General features: G+C 47.0%; 1 protein-coding gene across 1 annotated transcript in view; it reads left to right on the forward strand.

The window, feature by feature from the left end:
• Nucleotides 1-15,332, forward strand: part of LOC147900987 (uncharacterized) — a 594,828-nt gene that overhangs the window by 247,335 nt on the left and 332,161 nt on the right. Inside the window, exons 10-11 of the mRNA XM_087376414.1 lie at nt 14,199-14,311; nt 14,516-14,752. Of these exons, the coding sequence (XP_087232540.1) occupies nt 14,199-14,311; nt 14,516-14,752 (350 nt within the window). The remainder of the gene's footprint in view (nt 1-14,198; nt 14,312-14,515; nt 14,753-15,332) is intronic.

The raw sequence follows: 15,332 nt of genomic DNA on the forward strand, positions 1-15,332 counted from the left end.
AGTTCTTTATAGAGAGCATCTCAGATCGATACTCACAGTCATGAGGAGAGACCATCGGGCCAGATATCTTTGGGTACGGATCAGGAGACCCCCCCTGAGAGACTTGTTTATTGCAGTATGCTACTTTCCCCCGAGACAGTCTCGTTATGCCTTAGATGGACCAGGACAGTCACCTTTTGAGGATTTGTCAGCCGATGTATTGGAGTACTCACGCCGCGGAGAGGTCATCCTTTTAGGAGACTTCAACGCGAGGACATCAGACAGACAGGCAGAGATTTTGGACTTTGCTGAGGATCCAGTCTTAGTTCCAGCTGCCCCAAATGAGAGTTTTCCACGCTTATCTTCAGATAGAGGGGTAGAGGTGACAGATCAGGGACATCGCCTATTGGAGCTTCTCTCATCGCACGGCATGGTCATTTATGATGGACTTTGACAGTGGCCGCATTCATCCACAGCCACATGTTTTCCCTTCGCGGGTGGTGGTACGAGCGTCATTGATTACGTCTTGGGTCCCCCGACTTTAATCCCTTTTGTACATAACCTCACAGTCGACCCTTTTATGCCTTCAGCCGATCATGCACGTCTGCACTTTATTCTTACCCAGATTCCTCATGCCCCCCCTTCTAGACATCATGAGCGTCAGCCATACTATGAGGTTCATTTTGACCACCAGTTTGATGATATTTATAGCCAGCACCTGAGTGGTCTTCTCCGTCCGCACCTTCTCGATGCCCTACCCTCCACACAGGATCGGTGGGACCTTGTACATACCTCCATCATCTCGGCAGCCCACAAGTCCTTCCCCGTCACTTGCCACACATCCAGTCCTCCACCAGTCAGTCTTGTGCCTTGTAATGGATGGTATGATGAGGAGTGTAAAGAACTCCGCAGGAAGCTTCGCCTTGAGACACAGGATAAGTCTCCCCTCCTCATTGAGACCAAGAAGAGTTACAAGCGTTTGGTGCGACGCAAAAAGTGCCAATTTCTAGCCCGGAATGAGGAGGAGCTGAGAAGTTTACTTTTCAGCTGTGATTCCAAGGAATTCTGGAAGAAATTCCTTCGCTTGAAATCTCAAACTCCTCTTACAGACCCGCAGGTTTGGCTTGCCTATACTTCCACTTTATATGATATTCCAGACCAGCCACAGATCGACTTATCCCATGTGCCTAGACCCACCTCCTCTGCCTTATTCTCATCCAATAGTGTCCGAGCAGCAGCTCATCGTTTGAAGACTGGGAGAGCTAAGGACCATGATGGATTGCAAGCGGAGTATGTAATCCATGGGATTGATGCCTTAGCTACAGTCCTCTCCCGTCTTTTTAACGAGTCCATTTGTACAGGTCTTCCACCTAGTTGGCTAGAAAATACTATAGTACCCATACACAAGTCGGGGGATCCTTTGGAGGCGTCGAACTACAGGACCATTATGATTGGCCATGTCATGGCCAAGATTTATGCGACCATTCTAGAAGGACATATAAATGATCATGCCGAGGCGACAGGCATGAGAGCTAGAGGGCAGGCAGGATTTCGTGCAGAGCACTCGACTCTAGATCATATCTTCACACTCAGGGCTTTGATTGAGGAGGCAAAGTCACGTAAGCAACGGCTCTATTGTTGCTTCGTGGACTTCAGAAAGGCATTTGACACTGTGCCGCGTTTCAGACTCTTCCAGCGACTTCGTGACTTGGGATTCAATGGGCGATCATGGCCTTGTATGAGAGAGTCACAGGTAGAGTCAGGACACGGGCGGGGCTGTCGGCGGAAGTACGTAGTACGATAGGGGTGAAGCAGGGGTGTCCTTTGTCTCCGACACTCTTTGGTCTCTATATCGATGAGTTAGAGATGTACATACAGACGATGGGTGGTACAGGTTCTTTACTGGTAGGATCCACAATACCGATTCTCCTCTATGCAGATGACGTGGTTCTTATTTCTTCCTCCCAGCAGGGTTTACAGGCACATCTCCATGCACTCCACAGCTTTTGTCAGGACAGAGGGTTGTCTGTAAACCTTGGGAAGACCAAAGTCATGGTCTTCAACACGTCATACCAGGTTTATAGGAGAGGCGAGTTCTCTTTCACATTTGATGGGCAGGAGGTGGAGCTAGTCAGGGAGTATACATATTTGGGTGCCACATTTAGAGGTCCAGTCTTCACCATGACGCATGCAGCACGAGATAGGATCAGTAGAGGGTATGCCGCCTTGGCTCTTCTCGAGAGGCAGTGTGCACAGTCACATTTTCAGCATCCCGACACGAAGTCCTTACTTTTCGATACGCTGGTGAGACCTGCAGTCATGTATGCTAGCCCCTTTTGGGCAGGAGATCTCAGTGTTGCAGATTGGAGACGAGTAGAGAGGTTACAGATCATCATGTTCTCCAGATTGATCAGAGCGAAGCCCACGGTACCGCATCAGATTACGTTCGCAAAGTTCGGAGCTACACCCCTAGCGCTAGATGCAGCATTTCAGTCAATTACATACTTGCATAGGATCAGGGCACTCGGAGACTCAGCAGCAGGTAGAGCACGATTAACGTGGCTAGCACTGACATCCTCGTAGATGTTAGCGGAGAGAGGTCATACTTTTCATTGGTACCACACACTCTCCACATGGCTCACCTCGCTGGGCTTGGATATGGATAGGCTGCCACCATTTCGATACAGCATAGATGCCCCTCGCCTCCCTCTCACTCGACATGAGCTCAACCAGGTTATCAGGGCAGATTTGTTGCAGCTACACACGTTTCGCACTTGGGTTCATCCCACGGAGCTTCCTACAAAGATGGCCACATATCGTGACCATTTTCTCAGGATTTCAGAGGATGGCTTCATCATATCCCCAGGATATATCGGCGTTCATATGTCGCACTCACTCAGGATTGCCTTGGGCCAGCTCAGGGTATCTTCCCACAGATTAGACGTTGAGGCCGGTAGGATGCGTCGTACAGCTACCGGACATAGACCCAGGCGAGAGACTAGGATATGCCCTTGTTGCACTATGGGGGAGGTGGAGACTGAGGAGCACTTTGTTTGCAGATGCCCTTTATATTATGAGATCCGTGGTAGATTTCACTGTTTATTTGGGCACGGATTTGGACCTCTCTCTCGGATTATGGAGTATGAGGATCAGTATTGCTTAGCGTTGTTCATCAGGGAGATCACCAGATACAGAGAGAGATTCCTCAGAGAGCACCGTCGCATCCCTGCCAAAGACCTGGTTATTCATGAGGAGCAGGACGAGGCGGAGGACCATGAACACAGAGATAGCCCATCTTGCCAGAGAGCACCGATGGTTCCACCTCGAGGATGTACATATGACATGATCCGGCAGCACCGCAAGATGATCTTACACAGAGGCCGTACCCGTCGCTTTATTTCTAGACGACGGAGGATGATGGCAGATTTTCGGAGGAGATTGCTCCATGGAGACTTGGCACCGCCAGCAGCCCATTTGACACTTGCCCAGATCTTCACACTCATGGCAGGAGGCATGGTCGATGGCCATGACTTCCATCATTTCTTTGGATCACAGACCCCTTAGGGAAGACGATGTTCCTCATATTTCATATTTTACATTTTGTATCTAGGCATTTTTGGTACTCTATTTCATTTCATTTTGTATCTAGGATTTTTGTAGCCATTTTTGGCATCTTAGCGGTATTACGATGAGGCCACCTAGTTGGCGCATCGTTGATGATGTATTTTCCTTTCGGATGATTTTGTGTCCCATAGGCCATGTATGGCCTTCCGTGGACCTTTAATAAAATTTCTTTCTTTCTTTCTTTCTCAAGGTGCTTGGGGAGATGTCTCAAGGGAACAAAGATTTTGCAAGCTGTGTGACCAAGAACAAGTAGAGACAGAAGCACATGTCCTCCTTACATGCACACGGTATGCCTGCATAAGGAGGGACTTTAACAATATTACAGAGGAACACGACACCCTAGCAAGCTTGCTCTCACATAGCCATATAGCCACTCTGGGTAACTATATTGCCAAGGTTCTTAAATATCGTGAATGTTGTATTACTCAATGTATTTCAAAATAATTGTTCTCCCCCCCTTCCATAAAAGGAAGGAGACACTTGTATCGTGACTTTTATGGGTCCCATGGGTCGGTATTTTGGCCCCCAGAGGACGGTAATACATTCTTCTTCTTCTTCTTCTTCTCTCCAATGCCAAACGCCGAATGCTGAATGCTGAATACCCAATACTCCCCCTTCTCCTTCATCCTCATCCCCCTGCCTTGGAGGGTCCCTCCTTCGCTAAGAATCTCCCTCCTTTCTCCAGATTGGTGATCCTCCTATCTCCTTAGCTGTTCAGGATAGCTGTTGTTCCGTTGGCTTTCTTAATGGCTCCTGACTCGCCAACCTCTTCTAATTGGGGTAGTGTAAATACTCCATGTGCAGGTGAGCTGGATCACCACACCACTTGGACCACTGTACACATTTTCACCATGTGTAACTGTAAATACTCCTGATTGCTCCATGTGCGGAGCTCACTCTCCATGTGCGTAGCTTTCGAGGTGATCACTTTGGGTATGGTGCTCCTGGTTGACATGTGTCGATGCATTGTCGCCTCAAGTATGGTACTCCTGGATGAACCCGTGTTTGACACGTGTCATGCATGATTGACATGTGGTCAACGCTTGATGTCATGTGGTTGACATGTGTTGAAACATGGCCAACATGTGGTCAACACCTAACGCGACATCAACTGCTTGGGGTGTCTCTATTATAACATTGACTAGTTTTGGTTGGTGTCTTTTTGTGTTACCAAAACCTCCATGCTCTAAACCTTGAGGTCGTCCTAGCCAGCTAAACCAAGCTTTCCCTCATTGTACTAGGTCTGATTCTACCCTCCTTTTCATTGCACGTTCTCCTCCATGCTTCATAGGTGCTACAGAGGCTCAGCCTCACACCAAGAAATGGAACACACATTGGACTTTTCTAAGTTTGCAATTTTAGCACGTCCAATCACTTGACAATTGGCAACCTCGCTTTGATACCATATGTAGGAACACGAATTGAGGGAGATAGCAGGACAGCAGCATGAGCATACATAGCAAACGTGAGAGAGAGAACCAACGTGAACTCTAGGTAAGGAATGAAACACAATATGAGTGATAGTACATCTAGTGACCATTGGGTATATATATGGACCAACAATGGCACATAACAAGAGCAAGTCTAAATAACATAAATAAATCTAGAGTAGCCCACATGTCCATACGAGTGACATAAATGTCATACATTTTAGCACTTTTTGACACTTCCTTTAGCACTTGTCAGCACTTCTTAAGAGTTTTTCAAGACTTTTTAGCTCTTTCCTGCACCATTTAGCACTTTTGTGCACTTTTTAGCACTTGACAACACCATTTTGGTGGGCAGGAACAGGATCTTGGTGGATCATGCCTGCCATTGATCACTTTTTAAGCCCTCTTCTTCTTCTGGATTACCCCTATTCTCCTATAGGGGTCTCCTGGGATTCAGGAAAGCGGACGGAGTTTTTATTTTTTGTGTTTGAATCGGCCAACACACCTCGATTGACGAATGGATTCCCATTTAGTCAATCTGTCTCCGCTCACACCGGCCGCGAGAACTGTCACTTTTTCAAAAGATGAGCTACAGCAGTTGCAAAAGGATTTCGAACATGAGTGTTCCACGACTCTCTTCGCCGCATTCATGGCTCACACCCCTCTAGGTTACAAGTTAGAGATTGGATGAGTCGGCGCTTCCTCACGACCTCGCTCCCCACCTCAAGGATGTTCGTTTGTTGGGACGGGGTTTCTTTCAGGTGTGCCTAGATTCCCCGGACGTCACGAGAGACCTGCTACAGGCCGGATTTCTACTTCTAGGCTACAGGAGGATCTTTTTGTTTCCTTTCCAACTGGGATTTGACCCAGTTGAAGAGGACAAGCAGGGAGTTTCTGTTTTCATCAGGTTCCCTGGTCTTCCCTCAGTTTATCACCAGCTTCTTTCAGTTATTGGCGAGAGGTTTGGTGTGGTGGCAGAGATCCCCCATCTCCCTGGCGAGCCCTCTTTGGCTGCTAAGGCGGTCAGGATGGACGGGGTTCCCAGGGTTAGGGTCATTGTCCGGGACCCCAATATTTCAGATGACCACATCATGCTATAGTGACCCGATGGGTCTTTCTTCTGCCAGAGATTTGAGGTTGCAGGTCGGTAGGACCAGTGCAGGATTTGCAGATCCTCGGGGCACTTCGCCAGAGATTGCCCAAAGAAGAAAAAGAGACCCACAAAGCAACCAGCTCGTACTAGCTTATGACAGAGAGCTGGAGCAGGACATACCGCAGCCTCAGACACGGGCTCCCCCCTCTCCTAGGGCTACTCGAGTCCCTTCGGCACCCCGCGCCACCTCTGGCCCACGGTGGGCTAGGCCCTCTACTCTAGTTCACTCCTCCACCTCTTCAGAGGCTGCCCCCTTGGAGCCTCAGGAGGAGACTACTATTCAGGAGCCTTGTTCGACTCCACCCTTGGATTAGGCTGTACCTTCCTCAGCAGCGCAGGTTGTTGGCACCTCGTCTGCACCACTTTTTGATCAGGATTCAGTACAGGTGAGGGAAGGGGATTTTACATTCTCTTCCTACTTCGGTAGGAATCCTTCATACTCCCTCCCCAGGACTGGCTCAGCGGAACTCTTTTTCCGCTTTGGAGGACCTCTCTAGCCTCCCAGATGATGATTTTGTATCCTCTACTTTTGGAGAGCCAGTTATCGGCTTCCCTGTTGAGAGATCCTTCTCTCTCTCACCTATGGACCTCGGACCTCGTGTGTATGGCAGGAGGTCTGCTCCGGTAGAGGCTTCTGTTTCCGCCACCAGGTCGGGTAAAGTATTCCAACCCACTTCCTCCCGTCGATGAGGATAGCCAGTTGGAATATACAGGGATTGGGTGGCATCCCTCATCGTCGTCGCAGATAGCTGATCAGGAATCAGCTCCATTCAGGTGTTTCAGGTGGTTCCCTAGACATTCTTTTTCTTCAGGAACACAAACTGGATATCAGAGATTGCTCCAAGTCAGGTAAGCTGCTCTCAGGCCGGACTTTTTGGCTTCTTGCCTTGGGAACCAGAGGAGGTATATGCATTTCAGTTTCAGACTCTGTTCTCCCTCTGGTCATTGGACACGGTACCATAACCCCCTCCAGGGCCCAGTGGGTTTTACTTCTGATTGACGGACGTAAGGTTGGTTTCCTCAACCTTTATGCTCCGAACAACAGAGGGGACCGTGTTTTGTTTTGGAAAGAGTTGCTCTCGTGGGCTGACATTGCGGATTCATGGATTATTGGAGGTGACTTCAACATGGTTGAGGCACCTTCTGATAAGAAAGGGGGCAGAGAAGGTGGTATCCACTCCCTTGAGAGAGCAGCCTGGGATGCCTTCTTGTTCAGGTTCAATGGCATAGATGTTTGGTCAGATGATGCATTTCTTGTTCAGTCTCAGTCACTTTTTTTTTCATGGTAGAACCATAGGGTGCAGATGCCTATCCATGCTCGGATCAACAGATTCTATGTGGGTGACTGGGCTCTTGATAGAGGGGGGACAGTTTGCATTGCACCCGGTGTTTCCACTTCAGACCATTTTCCGGTAATTTTGTCCGTTTCAGAGCCTCATTTGAGAGGATGGTCTCATAGTATCAGGATCCCAGACGCCTTACACACGGATGAGACTCTCACAGAGGCAGTGTTGGAGATTTGGGTTTCTCATGTGCAAGGGGGGGTGGCCGGTCCTTCACATGTGGCCACAGCACTTGACAGTATCAGCGACTTCTATCACTCAGTTGCTAGTGCTCGGCGAGGTGAGGTACTCAGGCGAGAGATCGGTATCCGCCGGCAATTGGCAGCCCTTCAGAAGGAGGAGCAGAAACGACCTTCAAATGCTTGGATACAGGGGCGCCTTGCTGTGGCAAGGGCTCACTTGCAGACCTTGCTTGATCAGAGAGCAGAGTATGCCTTCCATACACGGGAGTCCTTTTGGATAGAGATGGGAGGGAGAGTCAATAAACACTTTTTCTCTACACTTGGCCCCAGACATAGTAGAGAGAGTGTCAGGCAGCTTATTGACTTTGATGGCGTTTTGCAGTCCCATCCGGAGACCGTCATGCATTTAGCGACAGATTTTTATACATCCCTTCTTTCCACAGATCCGAACTCACAGGCAAGAGAGGTGGCTAGAGATGAAGTTTGGCAGAGTTTACCTGTGTTGGTCGCCCCAGAGATGTTATGCTCACTTGATGCACGCTTTACCAACACAGAATTCAAGAATGCTCTTTCTGCCCTTCATAAGGGCAGTGCCCTCGTTCCAATGGTCTTACTCCCTCTTTTTTTTAAGCCTTTTGGGATATGATAGGTGATCATATTACTTCAGCCCTGCAGGGCATTTGGGACTCGGGTGAGATGCCTAACTCATTGACCGAGGGACTCATTCACCTTATCCCAAAAGGTGGCAACAGGAATTTTGTATCCCATTGGAGACCCATCACTCTTTTGGGCACTCTTTACAAAATCCTTGCCAAGGTGATCAGCATCCGACTACAGCCCCTTCTTCCAGATCTCATCCATGATACTCAAACAGGCTTTGTGCATGGCAGGAGCATTTTTGATAATATCTTTTCCTTTTGGGAAGCCACAGAGTGGGCTATGCACAGTGGACAGAGGCTAGCAGTTTTACTCTTGGACTTCGAGAAAGCCTATGACAGAGTAGATTGGGGTTTTCTTGAGGGCACTCTTCTACGGTTTGGATTTTCAGATGCTTGGATCAGAGGGGTGGCCTCCCTTTACAGATCAGCCCACAGCCAGGTTTTGATTGGAGGGGTAAGGGGTGACAGGTTTCAGATTTCTAGATCAGTTCGTCAGGGATGCCCTTTAGCCCCCTTCCTCTTTCTTTTTGTGGCAAAAGCTATGAGTATCTTCCTTAGATCTCAGGCTGAGCTTTTTGGGCTGAGACTGCCCTTGAGACAAGAGCAGGAGCTTTTTGACTGTGAGTTGGCTGATGGCATTGCTATTTTTATTCAGGCCTCCTTGCAGTCACTTGATTCTTTCTGGACGGCCTTGGATATTTTTTGCTCAGCTGTAGGGGCACACATTAACTGGATAAATCCTTTGGCTTTTGGATCAGTGATGAGGACACTCGAGGCTGGGGAGTTGACATTGGTTTTTCCTGGATTCAGAGGGGTGTTCCTATCAGGTATCTGGGATGCCAGGTAGGATTGGACATCTCTCCAGCACAGCAGTTTGCCCCAGTACTAGAAAGTATAAGGAAAAAGCTCCTTTTCTGGAGCTCTGCCAAACTCGACCTTGCATCTAGAGTTGTGGTAGTGAACCAGGTTCTCTTGGCCACCTCCTGGTTCATGTGTTCTTGCTGGTTCCGGTCTAGGGATTGCATCACTCAGCTCATCAGACCAGTCAGGAATTTTTTATGGAGTGGACTTGATGGCACAGCAGATGTTGCAGCAAGGGTGGCCTGGGAGACTATTATTCTCCCTACATGTGAAGGGGGCCTTAATGTCATTGAACCGGACTTGCAGTGTAGGGCTTTGCTTTGTAAGGTGGTGGTGAGGGGACTCATGCCTAGGCAGGAATCTTGGAAGGATTTCTTTTTTGGACGCATTCAGGCTTGCACACCAACCTTAGGAAATGATTGGGTGGACAGCCCTCGATGGATTTTCATATCAGCCCCTCTCAGATCTCCTACCTCTCCTCTCATGACTGCCATCCTGAAAGCTTGGGGGAGCTTCAGGAACACTCTTCGAAGGATTCCACCTTCTACCGTCGAAGAGATTGATAGGCAGCCGATCATTTGGAATGATAGTATTCTTGACGAGCATGCCAGACCACTGGGCACTTCCCATTACATGTAGTGGTCTAAATGGGAGAGAGGCCCCGCCTACACAGTAGGCACTTGGAAATCTTTTATCAGGCTACCCGTGGATCAGAGACTGCAGTCCGTGAGTCACCTCAGAGGGGTAGCATGCAGGATTCAGCAGATAGATGCAGCCATCCTAGTGGAATGGACAGTTGAGCTACCTATTACTTCCACCACTTGGATGGGGGCTTTTTCGAGGACATCAGTTCCTTTACAGGTGATCGCTCTCCAAGGTCTCAGGGAAGACGCACTGGTCTTTGATGTTGGGGATGGAGGTTTACTTTCTACATCCAAGGATGGCATTCTTCTTGAGGTTGCCTTTCAGCCTGTCAGGATTGCTGGTTTTGTGGACCTTGGAGCGGGCTTGCAGTGGTACTTAGACCCCGACCCTTTGCTCTTGGCCTTGGGATCCTGGAGGTTGTGGTTATATGGAGTGCACCTATCAGGTGCTTGCAGTGGGACCCAGGAGAGTGGGAATGGATAGATCATGGGCACCGAGAGAGGGGGATTCCCTTCTTTGGTTTCACGGTTGGTAATGCCAGGAGGTTTCGGCTGAACAGTAGGGGGTGGATTCCCTCCAGAGCCCCCCATTGGGAAAGCTTCTTCATCACCGCAGACTTGCGTAGAAATTTCTGGAGGAGGCTCTGGAAATCCCTCAGAAATAGAAAGATCACTCTTTTCTTTTGGCTTTCTATTCATGGAGGGATTGTAGTGAACCTGTGGAGATCACAATTTGGGGCTGATCACACTTGTCCTCGATGCCATTCTGCAGAGGAGTCAGTGCCACATTGCCTTTGGGACTGCAGTCAGGCGAGGACTGTTTGGAAAGGGGTTGCTCGGATACTCAGCATCTTTCACACTTCCCCTTTCTTCATGACTTGGGGCTCGGTCGCATGGTTATCTCTTACCGGGCCCCAGGTGTTTTATGAGGGTGAGCCTTCTTCTTGGGCACTCTCGGTCCGCCGGTAGGTGATAGAGCCCTGCTCTCTACAGGATGTACCACTTACTCCCTTCAGAGCTTCTCATGTTTCAGTGGACACCTCTTGGGAGATTTTGGCTAGCATTTCCTCTTGGCACATTTGGAGAGCCAGATGTACTGAGGCCTTGGATGGCACCCATATACACCCATTATAGGTGTGCACGGGTATTTAGTCTAACACGGTTCACACTTTGATAGCCATATGGGCTAGCATGCAGGGCCCTTCACGGGCAGCCTCTTCTAGAAGGACTATATTTCTTTGAGTTTGGAGAGGTTCTCCCTTCTTCTCGGAGGTTTCTACCGGATTGAGATGGCACTATCAGCCTCAATCCTTTCTTTTTGGCTCTCGAGCTTTTCGTGCATTGCATGATGTATCCCGTATGGAGCTTGCTCTAACGGTTTTTCTTTAATACTTAATAGAAGTCTCTTTTTGCAAAAAAAAAAGAAGCTCCTCCAAATCTGCAATGGGCATTTTGATGCCATGAATACCCATGCCTCTGTCTCTCAAAAATTGCTCGTAGCCTTTGTAAATAGAAAAAATAGAGGGGACAAGGGACATCCTTGTCTCACTAATCTGGCTATATGAGATTTGTCCCCTCGGGCTTTCTTGACTGAAACTTGGATTTGTGCTTAGGAGTAGAGTGCAAATGCCCCTGCTATCCACTACCTCAAGAAGATAATCTTGTATCGAGTCCCCTCCTATCCTCCTGGTGCAACCATACCAACATTGTGGCCTCCCAAAAAATAAAGATGTTATAAAAAAGGTTCCAGTCCCGTACAAAGCATGTCTGGGTGGGCTGAATAGTCTGTGATAAGAAAGGGGAAAAACTCATGCTGATGGCCTTATCTAGGATCTGGTAATTAGATCCACCAATCAAAGTAATGGGCCTCCACTGTAAAAACTCAAGCTTCTCTCCACTGCCCTTATCAATAAGATATATCAGCCCCTCTGAAAGTCTGTCTGGCATATCCTTGGTCTTCATGATATCTTGAAAAGCTGTGAGGGTGTCTGAGCGCATAAGCTACTAATGGGATTGGAAAAGGGTGAGTGGTAAAACATCCTCTCTTGGGCACTTGCGTTTTGGCATAGTTGTGATCGGTCTCTCAAGTTGATAGGTAGTGAAAGGACTCATAATACTTAGTACTCATCATCTCCTCCCCATAACACTCTCCTCGTACTCCTCCAAAATCCTCCTCCCTAGCTGGCAAATATCCGTGAGGTCATGAAGTAGTGACAAGCAGCGATCTATAAAGGTCCGTGGCCACAAGTCCCACATCCTGCGTGCTAGCTGCAAGGTGCTATTCAGACTTCTCAAATTCCTAATACGCTCTTCAAACATTGGGGCCTATAGTTCAAAAGAAGTCTGTGGTAAGTAGGTCTCCACTCTTAGTCCAGAATGCAGACCTAGTACGAAATATGAACTTAGATCTACACTTCCTACATGGTCTAAAAATTTCGTCTGACAAGTTGGATCCTCTTTGTGACCCAAGGACTCCTTGGTGCCCTCTCCTCCAATCTCTTTAGGTCTATCAAGCTTGCACGAGAGGCCCTCTCTCTATCCAAAAGTGCTCCTTTCTTGATCTCAGCCTCACAGCGGATAAGTGCATTGATCTCTTTTAAGCAGTGGTCTAGATCTTCATGTGTGGATCCCTTTGAAAGGGTCTCATCTCTAGATCTCCATGATGGACCTAGATAATCCTCATGGAATAAGAAGTTAGGAATCCTGGAAGCTGAAGGCTCCTAGGACTCTTTGCTACTCCAAAAGAATGATGTATGTGGGAGAATGGTTGGAGAGGGTATTTCTCGGAACAATGCCTGTCATCTCTCCTCTGTTGCATGCCAACTCATCAACATAGAACTGGTCTAGCCTTGAGAAACTACGAGTATCCACCTGTCTATCCTATCTCAAGAAGAGAAGAGATCTTGGTGATGCCAGGGATGCTATCCTCTTGCATGAAAAATGAGCCCCTCCAAAGCTGCCTCCTCTACTCTTAAGAATGTCTGCATCCCCTTTTGTCATCTGTAGTCTCTAACATATTGAAGTCACCTCCAATACACCAATGATTAGCTAATACAGGAGTGTAATGGGTGATGGTCAGAAATTCCCTTGTGTGTGTTGCTTCATTAGGGGCATAAATGGGCAAAAGTTCTACTATAACTTCAACGTTTCTTACTGTAGTTTAGAGTGCTTTGCTTGGCACTAGAATGTTCTGATCTTGTATGGCATGTGTCCAAGGCTTCACAATGCAGATGCAAACTCCTTCCTGCCATGTCTTTCTATGGCAGGAGCCCAGAAGGTCTTGATGAATTAAAATGTGGTGTTGTATGAGACTTTGAAAGATGGTGCTCCTGCAGGAATAGGAAATCAATGTTCCCACCCATTAAAATTATGTCAAAGATCCTATTTGGTGATGCTCCTAAGTGAGCACCACCCAGTCCCCAAATATTTTGATAAACAATCATCATGGACGGGTAGTGAATCTAGCAGATCTATTGCACCCGTTGTTTATGGCCATAGGTAACCCTAACATAGGCCTCTAAAAGTGTGGGATCCTGGAGTGGGGTGGGAAAATGGAAGGAGACACCGCCAAAGAAGGCATCTCCCTCACCATCTAATCTATTTGCATCCTAACTATCACATCTAGAGGTCTGAACTGAGTCCCCTTTGCCATTTGCGCTCTCGCCATATCCCTCCTTATCATTGCATCCTTACTTAGAAGCATCATGTTGAGGGGTGTCCCTCACAAAAGCATCTAGCTATGTCAAGGAAGAAACCTCATCCTGAATGTGTGCCTGACTCCTTGTAGTTCCCTGGGGCTCACTCTTGTGAGTTTGAACCTCTCTCTCTCTCTCTTGCTGGGCTGATCATACTGCATCTATGCCTCAGTAGTTTGTTGGACTAGATGCTACTCCATCCTACATTGAGCCTGTCGATGCTCTCTCTGTCTCTCTCTCACCTCACCTCACCTCCTGCATGGGTTTTTCCAAAATTATTTTTGGCAGTTTTCACACCATGGCAAAAAATTTCCATGGTGTAGATTGGGCAAATGGGTCTAATTGGACCACGGTGCTGCAAGGACCTAGGGAATGGCAGGACAAAGGTTTTTGCTACACTTCATCACCATGGGATCTCATTTTCGCTAACAAAATCACCATGAGATTCCATTTGCGCCTTCAATGCTTATGAAAATCCATTTGCGCCTTCAATGCTTATGAAAATCCATTTTTTTTAAATTTTCAGATCATTGCAATAAAAACTAGAACTGTTGAGGGCTCTATTTGCTTAAGATTAAAGTGTGAATTGGCTTTGAATGTTGAAGCTGGTTTTCTAGTGTGTCCATAGAGTGATTGCCCCATGTGTGCAACCTGGATGAGGACTTTGGACAATGACAAGCTTCTCTATGGAGACGACAAGGGATATATTCATATCCTCAACTTCACAGATGAATGGGGGGGGTGCGTTCCAGGATTTCATTTGAAATCTGGTTTTTTTATTGCATGAATACTGAGAATAATTATTAAAGTTATTTCAACATTAGAGTACGAGAGAAAAGTTACTTTTGGTTTCCCTTCTACAAATGGATTCTAATGGAAACATATCAGATTGGAATCAACCCCTATATTTTGACAAACTATCTGCAATTTGTGTGTTCTGAACAGAGAGAATCCAAAGGTAGCCCCTGGTGTGGCCGATCATTTGCTTCCAGGCATGTCAGAAGAGGATCCATGGAAAGTCCACACATCTTGGGTAACACAGTTGATGTACTTACCACATTCATCCTCCTTAATAAGTGGCTCTATGGATGGCCAACTGATGATGTTGGATTTAGAAAAGAGGAAGAGAAAATGGTCAGCAAAGGAGCACCATCATGGCATTTCTGCCCTTGCCTATGGCAGGTAGATTTTTAGTTTTTTCTTCATAACTGCTCACTTTGGGATATGGTAAAGTTGCTTCTGCAATGCATGTAGTCGTCAATCATAGTACTAGATTATTTTCTTCAATAGAGATTATAGATATATATATTTTTTGAATGACTGCCATGATGAGAGAGCATTTTTTCTTTCTTTTTTGGGGAAAAAGTCACTTCTTCAAGTATAATCAGAGTATAATAAGACCAAGAGAAGCTCCTTTAAAATACGGCAAGAGGAATTATAAATAATCATGCAAAAATGCAAGGTTTGCACAACCAATCTAGATTCTGGAAATGCAACCCTACGTGATGAATATGGCACCTCTCGTCATCCTACCAATCAAGTATGTAAAATGTCACAGAAGATAATTTGATCCTTTACTCAGCCCCATAAGCAAAGCTAAATGGACTCTTTCATTGAAGGCATTGTGGGCTTGCACAAAATGAGCAAATAGTAGTGTTTATTCGCATTATTTTCAAAAGACAAAATGCTAAAACATAAGTTAACATTGAAAGACACTTTTTTTCCACATTGTCTTGAAAGAACAAAATGAGGAATCAGTCAC

The sequence above is a fragment of the Dipteris shenzhenensis genome, chromosome 6, assembly GCF_047967505.1.
Source record: "Dipteris shenzhenensis isolate YYH24624 ecotype China chromosome 6, Dip_SZ_1.0, whole genome shotgun sequence".
NCBI lineage: Eukaryota > Viridiplantae > Streptophyta > Polypodiopsida > Gleicheniales > Dipteridaceae > Dipteris > Dipteris shenzhenensis.